Consider the following 12,186-nt stretch of genomic DNA (forward strand, 5'->3'; position numbering starts at 1 on the left):
CATCCATGGTTCCCTAATCTTGCCATTTCTGTCCCTCACTTTCACAGGACATGTTTGTCCTGCACTCTAATCAACCTCTGTTTAGAAGCCTCCCACATATCAAATGTAGATTTACCTTCAAACAGCAATCCACATTCCCCATGTCCTGCTGAATTTTGCTAGTTTGCCTTCCCCCAATTTAGCACTCTTCCTTTAGGACCACTCTCATCTTTGTCCGTGAGTATTCTAAAACTTACAGAACTGTGATCAGTATTCCCAAAGTAACTCCCTACTGAAACTTCAACCATATGGCCGGGCTCATTCCCCAACACCAGGTCCAGTATTGCCCCTTCCCAAGTTGGACTATTTACAAACTGCTCTATAAAACCCTCCTGGATGCGCCTTACAAATTCTGCTCCATCTAGACAACTAACACTAAGTGAATCCCAGTCAATGTTGGGAAAATTAAAATCTTTATCACCACCACCCAGTTGCTCCTACATCTTTCCATAACCTATTCATTTATTTGGACCTCTATGTTGAAACTTTATTGCTGGAACCGCACAGCAGGTCAGGCAGCATCCAGGGAACAGGAGATTCGACGTTTCGGGCACAGGCCCTTCTTCTTTCCTGAAGAAGGGCCTGTGCCCGAAACGTCGAATCTCCTGTTCCCTGGATGCTGCCTGACCTGCTGTGCGGTTCCAGCAATAAAGTTTCAACTTTGATCTCCAGCATCTGCAGACCTCACTTTCCCTTTGGACCTCTATCTCATGCTCACTGTTGGGAGGCCTGCAGTACAGCCCCAACATTGTTACTGCACCCTTCCTATTTCTGAGCTCTGCCCATATTGCTTCACTGTTCGAGTCCTCCATAGTGCCCTCCTTCAACACAGCTGTGATATCCTCCCTGACCAGTAATATAACTCCTCCACCCCTTTTACCTCCCCCTCTATCCTGCCTGAAGCACCTGGGATACTTAGTTGCCAAACCTGCCCTTCCTTCAAGCAAGTATCAGTAATTGCAATAACATCATACTCTGGCGTACTAATCCAAGCCCTAAGTTCATCTGCCTTACCAACTACGCTTCTCGCATTAAAACAAATGCATCTCAGATCACCTGTCCCTGTGCATTCATCATTTGCTCCCTGCCTACTCTTCCCTTCATTATCTAGTTCCTTACAGCCTTTAGGAACCACCTCCTTACAGCCTTTAGGAACCACCTCCTTACTGTCCACTAACCTCCTCATTTGTGCCCACCCCCCTGCCACATTAGTTTAAACCCTCCTGAACAGCATTAGCAAAAGCACACCCTAGTACATTGGATCCAGTCCTGCCCAGGTGTAGACCGTCCAATTTGCAGTAGTCCCACCTCCCCTAGAAGAGTCCCAATGTCCCAAAATTCTGAACCCCTCCCTCCTGCACCATCACTCAAGCCACACATTCATCCTACCCATTCTTTCATTTCTACTGACTAGCAATTGGCACTGGTAGTAATCCTTAGATTACTATCTCTGAGGTATTACTTAATTTGGCTCCTAACTCCATAAATTCTGCTGGTACGACCTCATCCCATTTTTTACCTATTTATATCGCAGGTGCCGATATGCACCACGACAGCTGGCTGTTCACTTCCCCCTTCAGAATGTTCTGCAGCCGATCTGAAACATCCTTGACCTATGCACCTGGGGGGGGGGGGGCAACATACCATTTGGGAGTCTCGCTTTCGACCACAGAACCACCTATCTACTCCCCTTACAATTGAATCCCCTATGATGATAGCCCTTCCACTCCTTTTCCCGCCCTTCTGTGTAGCAGAGCCAGTCACAGCGCCATGAACCTGAATACTTCCGCCTTCCCCTTTGTGACCCCAATTGATCCAGATCAGTTACGGTCATAAATCTGGAAATTTCCTCTCAGAATCCACCCCTTAGGTAATCAAAACTAGTTCAAGAAAACACACTCATCCTGATGTCTACCACACAGTAGCTCAAGCCCTGGCCTTGCCATAAACAGGTCCAACATGTACAGTCATAGAGATGCACACCACGGAAACAGATCCTTCGGTCCAACGCATCCATGCCGGCCAGATATGCAAACCCAATCTAGTCCCACCTGCCAGCACCCAGCCCATAGCCCTCCAAACCCTTGCTATTCACATACCCATCCAGATGCCTTTTAAATATTGCAATTGTACCAGCCTCCACCACTTCCTCTGGCAACTCAGTCCATACATATACCACTCTCTGCATGAAAACGTTGCCCCTTAGGTCTCTTTTATATCCTTCCCCTCTCACTGTAAACCTATGCCCTCTAGTTCTGGACTCCCCCACCACAGGGAAAAGATTTTATCTATTTATCCTACCCATGCCCCTCATGATTTTATAAATCTTTATAAGGTCACCCCTCAGCCTCCGACGCTCCAGGGAAAACAGCCCCAGCCTATTCAACCTCTCCCTATAGCTCAGATCCTCTAAACCTGGCAACATTCTCGTAAATCTATTCTGAACCCTTTCAAGTTTCACAACATCTTTCAGATAGGAAGACTAGAATTGCACGTAATATTCCAACAGTGGCCTAATCAATGTCCTGTACAGCCACAACATGACCTCCCAACTCCTGTACTCAATACTCTGACCAATAAAGGAAAGCATACCAAACGCCGCCTTCACTATCCTATCTACCTGCGACTCTACTTTCAAGGAGCTATGAACCTGCACTCTGAGGTCTCTTTGTTCAGCAACACTCCTGAAGACCTCACCATTAAGTGCATAAGTCCTGCTAAGATTTGCTTTCCCAAAATGCAGCACCTCGCATTTATCTGAATTAAATTCCAACTGCCACTCCTCAGCCCATTGGCCCATCTGATCAAGATCTTGCGGTAGTCTGAGGTAGCCTTCTTCGCTTTCCACTACACCTCCAATTTTAGTGTCACCTGCAAACTTACTAACTGTACCTCTTAAGCTCACATCCAAATCATTTATATAAATGATGAAATGAAGTGGACCCAGCACCGATCCTTGTGGCACTCCACTGGTCACAGGCCTCCAGTCTGAAATACAACCCTCCACCACCCTCTGTCTTCTACCTTTGAACCAGTTCCAAATCCAAATGGCTAGTTCTCCCTGTATTCCACGAGATCTAACCTTGCTAACCAGTCTCCCATGGGGAACCTTGTCGAATGCCTTACCGAAGTCCATATAGATCATGTCTACCACTCTATCCTCATCAATCCTCTGTTATTTCTTCAAAAACAAAATCAAGATTGTGAAACATGATTTTCCACGCACAAAGCCATGTTGGCTATCCATAATCAGTCCTTGCCTTTCCAAATACATTTACATCCTGTCCCTCAGGATTCCCTCCAACTTGCCCACCACAGACGTCAGGCTCACTGGTCTATAGTTCCTTGGCTTGTCCTTACCACCTTTCTTAAACTGTGGCACCACGTTAGCTAATCTCCAGTCTTCCGGCATCTCACCTGTGACTATCGATGATACAAATATCTCAGCAAGAGAATCACTTCCCTAATTTCCCAGAGTTTGAAGGTACACCTGATCAGATCCTGGGGATTTAGCCACTTTTATCTGTTTCAAGACATCCAGCACTTTTCCTTTGTAATATGGACATTTTCCAAGATGTCACCATTTATTTCCCAACATTCTATATCTTCCATGTCCTTTTCCACTGTAAATACTGATGCAAAATACTCGTTTAGTATCTCCCCCATCTCCTGTTGCTCCACACAGAGGCCGCCTTGCTTATCTTTGAGGGGCCCTATTCTCTCCCTCGTTACCCTTTTGTCCTTAATGTATTAATTTGCAGCAAAAACATGCACTGGCCTCATTGTGTTCTAAAATAATTGAGGATTAAATGATCATCAGCTGAACTTATTTAAAGGGCCACAGTGAGAACCTCTAAAGACTGGGAATGGTTAATCCATCTATATTTTTAAGTTCTTGAAGGCTTCCTGAATTCTCCTGATAAAATAAAGCAAATAGAAGTACTCCCATCATATGAGGAATCTCAACTGACCAGCAGGATGTGTCTCATTCACACTGACCAGATGATATTCCACATGCTATCCCCTCAAAAAATAACCTACATTGTAGAAAATTGTGGTAATGCTTTCCAATAAGGGTTAATGGAAAACTCCAGCTTAACAACCAGAGGAAAGAAGGAGAGAAAAATTGCATTCATATAGCAACTTTTACTTCTCAGGACATTCAAAGTGCTTTACAGCGAATAAACTACTTTTGAGGTGTGGGCTATCCTGTGAGTACGGAATAAGTGGAGATAGAGCACTACAGAAACATAAAAAGCTGAATGATGATTGGTCAAAGGATCTCTGGCATACCTTGCGATCTTCAAAGTCATGGTGTATTATTTTGCTAAACTGCAAATCAGTGGCACTACTCTATGTGAGCTTTTCTCTTTGCATCTTCTCTAATGACCTTACATCATTTTTAATGAGAACAGAACAGTATATTCAAGATTCAATGTATATTGAACATAACTTCTCTGCTTTTCAAATCTACTCTAAAAATAAACACCAGAACTTTGTTAGCATTTTTTTTTTTAAAATGGCCTAATTAACCTGTTTTTAATGATTTGTCTATATACACTTCTAGACACATTTCCTCATTTGGCTTATTTAGATTGTTTTCCAAGCTCCTGATTGCTCTCGCCAAAATACAGCATCAAAACCTTATATATACTGAAATAAATATGCAAATTAGCACCTGCTAGTTTATTAATGACCGCCTTTGTATTTTGTTCTATTCTTCCTCAACGTTAAATATATTTTCAATGTGGTATCATTACAAATTCTGAAACTATTTCCAAGATCATATCATTTATATGACCTGTGAATCTCCGTGGTCCATGCAGAAAGACCAGTTCCACCTTTTGTTAGTCTGAATGGATACCTTTATCCCATAAGAAACAGAGAATGCTAGAGAAACTCAGCAGGTTTGGCAGCATCAGTGGAGAGAGAAACAGAGTTAATGTTTCAAGCCTGATATGAATTTTTCAGTCCTTCAGTTTTAATTGTCTTTCCTATTGTTGATATTGAGCTAACTGGCTTGTGATGCCCTGGACACATCATCCTGGACATTATTATAGCTGCCTATTACAGTTTTGGCACTATTCACTTTTGCATTGAAAGGTAAGACAATAGGAAAGGTGACTAAATATGGGATCAGATGCAAGTTTTACAGAACTTGAAAAGAGGAGATGGAAATACAGAGGCAGAGGGGTTTGGGAAGATCTTGGAACAAAAGGAGATGAAGGTACAGAATGAAGGAAAGAGGAAGTGGGCAAGGGATTAGAAAGATACAGATATAGGAATAATGGAGGGATTTGAAAATGAAGAAAAGAATTTCACTATTAAGTTCTGCCAGACAGATCAGCCAAGAGGTGATGCATGAGAGCAAGTTAGAACCCAGTCAGATTTTTGGATAAGTTCAAGTTTATTGATGTTGGAGAATGGGAGGTGACCAGAGTACTGAAATAGTCTTGCCTACAGGTAGTAAGGGCATGGATGACGGTTTCAGCAACAGAAAAGCTGAGACAGAGGCATATTTGGACATTATTACAGACGTGAAATTAGCTGGTCTTGGAGATGGAGAGGTCATATGAGCCAGTGCTCACCATTGGCTGCAGCTGCGTGCCTGGCAGCATGAACTGCATTTGTTGTGCAAGCATGGCTGCAGCAGTCTTCTGCTGGATCAGGTTGTTCCGTCCATTGATTTCCAGCTGTGTTTTCAAGTGTGGGGGCGGATGGAGATATTTGCAGTTTTCCCGAGTGCAACGCCCCTATAAAAACAAGAACAAAAACACAATTTCACCATTGAAAATTTGACTTGTTAACAGAGATATAGAATAGTCTGCAAGGATCCATATTTCTCTCTCATTAAAGTTCCAAATCCTTTATTTCAGTGTTTCTAATAGTTTTTCAGAAGTTGGTCTTTTTGTCATAAAACAGTCTCAGCCTCAAAGACTGCAATGTTAATTCTCAATCTTCATTTCATTCATAGCGTTGCTATGTTGCTTACGCCAGCATGATTTATTATCAATATCATTCTCAAAGGCAATTGTTCCTGAATCCCTTTTTTTAACTTTTTCCAATATTTTCTCGAAGAAAAATGGTGTATATATTGCCTCAATGAGAGATTCTGCTGTAAAAGTATGTTATTTTTAAATTACTTTTCTCATTTATTTTAGCTTCTCAAGCCAAAGGGCAATATTTTTCATAGTCACACCCAACTCAGGCATCAAAACTAAGATTTTGCCTTGTTCAGGTGCCAAACCAACTTAGCTATCCAATTAGACTTTGCAATTTCTCCATTTCAGTTTCTGAAAGCTGCTGCACCTTTTTGCTATGCCCTACTTTGACCAAGTTCAATGGGAATAATGTTTTCCAAATAAAAGATTGTTGATGCGAACAATATTCAAACCATTTTACCTAAATTGTACTTAAAAGCCCCTTGATGTCAATAAAGGTTCTTGAGCATAGAAATGATGTTCCACTAAAGGAGTACAATAGTATCATGACTTTGTAAAATACAAATTCACAGATATTCTAAATAAATTAGCTTTGTCATTTTCCATATCCAGTTCCATCTGTAGTTTTTTTCGTTGATGGCGTACTCAATGACAACAGTATTTCACTGGCTAGCATATCTATTTATTAAAATGTTCTATTCTGGTTATTTTACAAGTTATTTTGTATTGTTGCCTACAAAGTGAATCTAGATGGCCTCACTAGCCTGCTAACATTGTGTTTTCCATTTACTGTCTTACGGCCAATTGCTCCTTTTACACCACAAATGCTGCTGGAGAGAAATGCTTTCCAAGGATATTTCTGACATTTATTCTAGCAGTGTATGTATCTGCAAATTTAACTCGTGTAGAAAATTAGAAATCTGTCTAAATCAACACTTTGGCACAGTCTAAGAATGTAAATGCAGCACAGATTGGGAAATTTCCAGTTGAATTTTAGTGAATTCCATTATGTACTTTACTAATGAATATTCTTCACTCTTTCTAAATTTGTCAAAATCTGACCCACCTCATAAGCGGTTAATACGTCACTTTTGTGATGATTTTATCCATGAAAGTTAATACTTTGTTCAAATCTTCATTTGAGTTCAGCCATTAATTTCTGTTTCTGATAAAAATTTTGTTTCTCATCCTGTTTTTGTATGGCAGATAAAATGCCAGAGCTAAATTTCATTTCCTCTTTGGTAAAGGGGTTAAGCAGGTCCCCATGATTCTTCCATAAGATTCACATTCAGAAAACAGGTGTGGATAATCACAGCCCAATACTTTAGACTTTGATTCAGCCATCTCTCTGAAATTATCTGCACTTGTTGCTTCAAATAATGCTTAGTTTTCAGTTCTTTGACTTATATCCTCTGTTAACTCTGCTAAACATAAAGGTTTGTTCATTAAGAGTCCAGGCATGTGCTTTTCTAATCAAAGTGCTATCAAACTCACATCACCCAATTCCAACCTCACTGATTACTTGTTACCCATAGAAATATACCCTGTCAGGTTCTCACCCAATTACCCTCAATTAACATCACCTGTACTCTATCTTTGGAAATGGGGACCCCTATAAAATGGGATTTTGCTAGTATTTTCAGTGTAGCATGAGATCTCATTACTGCATAACCACTGTTTCCCGAGTATAAACAAATTTCTTGCCTGCCCCTCTTCCGCGGTTACGTTAGAGCCCGGGTGTCCTTGGAGAAGGAGCACGCGGTGTCCACCAACACCCTGGAGTTGTTCAGGGAGAGGTGGGCGCCGCAGGGAGTGGAGTGCATCATTTCTCCCTCCAACTCTATTTTGATTTAGTCCCTACCCTCCCCTTCACTGTTTTGATCACACAGCACTGTCCCTTGCTGTGAAGGGCAGTGTTTGTCACTGGCCACCCGGGTGTTTTCCTATCTTCCTGGTGGTGGAAATTGAATAAAGATTGGTGCACTTTGTGTCTTTCACTGTGTCTCACACCTGCACACACACACCATGGATGCTGGGGATAAAATAAGCACTACTGCACTTAGGTGGTAGTGTGGGGGTTAAATAAAAAAAAAAGGGAAGTGTCACTGCCCTTTGATGTGAAAGGCAAAAAAAAAAACAAATTTCTAGTAAATAAAGATAAAAGGAAGGCACACAAAAGGTCACAACAATCCCCAGAATCGCTTAGGATACAATTTTCCATTGAACTGATGTCAAACATTTATCTGGTATCATACGTACCTTATTGCCAAGCAGTATTTGGTAAAATAAGGCATTTTGTTTGCAAATGAAAGAAAGCAAACTTTCAGATCAAGGTAGGCAAGGGGACAACGGCTATCCTGAAATCATGTGTAGCTGTTTTATGGTCGCTAGCTAAGAGAATTCAGACAAGTGATAGTATAGATTGCCAGCCCCAAAAGTAACATATATTAATAGGAATGAGCAGGAGGTGAGGTCAAGAGGGTTCAGGGATACAATCACCACCTTCTTGGCAGAAGACCTAATCGGTCTGAGGGCAGACCAGACTGTTATCATGAAAGACTGAACCACTGGAGACAAACACCCCAAACTGCAGGTGGCCACCACCTCTGCCTCTCAAATATACAGAACAGCTTTAGGACCAGTAAAGCCTTCTCATATATCATGGTTCATATATTTCCTTTCTTTATCTAAGTAAATAATGCATTGAGTCTAAAACTACTACTTCCTAACATACTTATTAAGCTATCTGCAAATTCCTTATGAATTATCGACTGTCTATGCTTAGTGATAATGGTCATGAATCCACAAAATCTAACAATAGTTCTAATTCATCTCAGCCATCTCCATTGGATTCTACGAGATAACAACATTGACCTGACTGCTCTCAGCACAAAAAGAATAACATCCTTAATCTCTCACTGCACAAATTACTGTGGTATTTTATCCTGATGTTTCCTCTTCTGCATTCACAATAGCTTGTATTTAGCCAATGTTCCTGTCATTACTCCACAGAACTGGCCAGCAACTTTGGTGGAGTCTGCATATGGGTGGAATAATGCAGAAATCCAGAAAGTGCTGTCAGTATATTTTTCCATCAGGGCATATTATAGAGGTTCCCAAACACTGCAATCATGAATTGATTAAAACTCTACAGTAGGTTCCCTACAGTATGGAAATGCTATTAGCCTCACTGTAAAAACCCTCGAAAAAGCAACACCTTGTTGAATGAGATATAATTTATTTTTTACCATTATATTCATTTTGGAATTATTGATAAATACGTTCAGTGGCCCTGAAAATTTGTGGAATATAAACTTTGCCCATAATAATTAAATGTTCCACTTATTTTCAGAATTTATATTAGGAGTTTATCTTCATTGTAGATTCTAATTTAATATGGTCATGGAGATCTACAGCACAGAAAAAGAACCTTTGGTCCATTCCATCTGTGCTGGTCAATAACAACCACCTAACTATTCTAATCCCATTTTTCAGCACTTGGACCACAGCCCTGTATGTCTTGGCATTAAACATGCATATCTGAGACGACTTAAATGTTGAGGGTTTCTGACTCTACTATCCCTACAGGCAGTGAGTTTCAAATTCCCACCACCCTTGACGTGAAAAGGTTTCTCCTCACACCTCCTTAAAACCTTCTGTCCCTTCCCTTAAATCTATGCTCCTGGTCATAGCCTGGAGAAAGTTTCATACTATCTATCTATGCACGTGGCCCTTATAATTTTATACATCTCTGCTCCAGTCACGTATTTGGGAAGGCAGTGACATAGTGGTAATGTCAACAAACTGGAAATCAAACTAATTCAAACTCTAATATGTTAGATAGTGAAATTTGAATTCAATTAATATATGGAAATAAAAAGACTTGCCTATTGTTGGCTGTGTAATCACTATCAATTGCTGTTAAAACACACCTGGCTGACAAATATCCATCAGAGTTGGAAAACCTTGATCTTTAATTGGTTTGGTCTACCTGTGACTCCAGATTTCCAGCAATGTGATTCACTTTTAACCATTAGTGATGGGCAATACGCTGGCCTCGGCAGCAATACACTCATACCTTGAATGAACAAAATAGTACCAGGTAATCTAAAAAGTTAAATCGAAAAGGTTTTGTGATTTTTAACTTCCTGGTGGATACTTCAATTTGATTAGCTGTCAAATCGTTTCAACTTGACTCGACATTTCAACAGCAGCAGGTAAAGGGAAAATTCCTGCCACATAGATTGCTAGATGTCAGACTTTGTTGGTAATGAAAGCAGGCAGACTCACTGATTTATCATGAAATTTACCAGATACTGAGAAAATTTATTATTTTGAAGGTGCAGACATTTTGCCTTATCCCCGAATGCTCTTTGAAAAATAACTTATTGGAGACAAACAGATGTCTAGATGTCTGTCCAAGTTGACACTTATTGCTCAAATCTTCACTGATGTGCAAACGGAGTTTTCCCTGCTGTAAGTTGTATGACTTACTAGTTCTGTTTCCATCCTCTTTCTGAGCCTGAATAGGTCACAAATGGTTCTACTTGATGCAGATCACTGCGTAGACCACTCCCTCTTTCCTTGGTTCACAATCTTTTAAATTTCAAAAATATACTTTATTCATATAAAAACACCTTTGTGTACATACATAATCACTGAAATAGTTCAGTTTTGTACAAGAGTATATGGAGAAACGAAAACATTGGAGTTTGACTCTATCCAGCAAACAAACCAAAGACATTTCTAACTTATACATGACTGTAATATATTTGAGGCACTGGGAGTATCCGATAACTAAATGGACCCCAGTTTAACTTCAGCAGAAAGATGTTAGATGATTGTTTTTCTCCACTGTGCCTTGGCAGCAGCTGCCCCAAGTTTTAGTGCATCCAGTAGTCCTGGACCTTAGAATGTGTCAGTCTGCAATTCAGCGTCAAGGTCAACTCCTTGCTCTGGAAGACCAATAAGTTTCGGGCAGACCAAAGAGCATCTTTTACGGAGGTGATGGTCCTCTATGTACAGTCAATGTTTGTCTCTGCATCATCCTAGGGAACAGACCATATAAGACAGTGTTCTGTATCACAGATCTGCTCGGAATGAACCTCGAACATAGTTTTCTCATGCCACTGTTGATTGGTCAACTGTCACCTCATACACAACTATCAGGTCAGATCAATTAGTAACACAGCCATTCATCTGTCAGAATGTTGTGAGCTTAAGTCCCACTCTCAGATCTAAGTGCACAATCTTGATCAACAATTCAGTGCAACACGGAGGGAAAGATGTATTGTTGGAGAGACCATATTATGAACGAGATGTTTAACTATCTGATTCAAGTTGTTATAAAACATCCTATACAATGTTTCTTCATCAGTTATAAAGAAGTGAACTGGCCATTCATCACACGTGTGTGGGTCATTGCTGTATGCATGTTACGTGACATGTTTACTTACATACTTCATAGAGTCATACAGCTAGGAAGCAGACCTTTCCGTCTAACCAGTCTATGCCGAACATAATCCCAAACTAAACTAGTCCCACCTACCTGCTCCTGGCCCAAATCCCTTCAAACCCTTCGTTTTCATGTAAATAGCGAAAAGGTTTTTTAAACATTGTTTTTTTATCCACATCCACCATTTCCTCAGGATGTTTATTCCATTTTACCCTCTGCATAAAAGATGTGCCCCTCAAGTCTTTTTAAAATCTTTCTTCTCTCACCTTAAACAGCCTGGGGAAAAGACAACTACTCTACCTACACCACTCATTATTTTGTAAACATATAAGATCACCTCTCAACCTCCTACACTCCAATGAAAAAGTCCCAGCCCATCGAGCCTTTTTTTCATAACTCCAACCTTCCATATTTGGCAACAACCTAGTAAATCTCTTCTGACCCTCTCCAGCTTAAAAATATCCTTCCCATAACTGCGCATCAAGAACTGGCCACAGTATTCCAGAACAGGCCTCACCAATATTCTGTACAACCTCAACATCACTTCCCAACTCCTATACTCAAAGGACTGAACAATGAAGGCAAGCGTGCTAAATGCCTTTTTAACGACTCTATATGTGACGCAAACTCCAAAGAATTATGTACCAGAATCCCTAGGTCTCTCTGTTCTACAACACTAAAGAAGAAATCTAACTTATGTTCGAAAATGGCTATTTTAGTCACAAACCACATGCAACCAGCCTTTTTCAG

General features: G+C 40.6%; 1 protein-coding gene across 10 annotated transcripts in view; it reads right to left on the reverse strand.

Moving 5' to 3' along the window:
* Positions 1-12,186, reverse strand: part of LOC122557063 (muscleblind-like protein 3) — a 280,435-nt gene that overhangs the window by 43,727 nt on the left and 224,522 nt on the right. For all 10 annotated transcript variants that reach the window (XR_006313739.2, XR_006313738.2, XM_087992260.1 and 7 more), the window contains exon 3: positions 5,628-5,792. Coding sequence is in view for 8 of the 10 variants with exons in the window: in XM_087992260.1 (XP_087848386.1) it covers positions 5,628-5,792 (165 nt within the window). In the remaining 2 variants the exon portion in view is untranslated. The remainder of the gene's footprint in view (positions 1-5,627; positions 5,793-12,186) is intronic.

The sequence above is a fragment of the Chiloscyllium plagiosum genome, unplaced genomic scaffold (genome assembly GCF_037043375.1).
Source record: "Chiloscyllium plagiosum isolate Xiang-an unplaced genomic scaffold, Cpla_swu_hap1 HiC_scaffold_11, whole genome shotgun sequence".
Lineage (NCBI taxonomy): Eukaryota > Metazoa > Chordata > Chondrichthyes > Orectolobiformes > Hemiscylliidae > Chiloscyllium > Chiloscyllium plagiosum.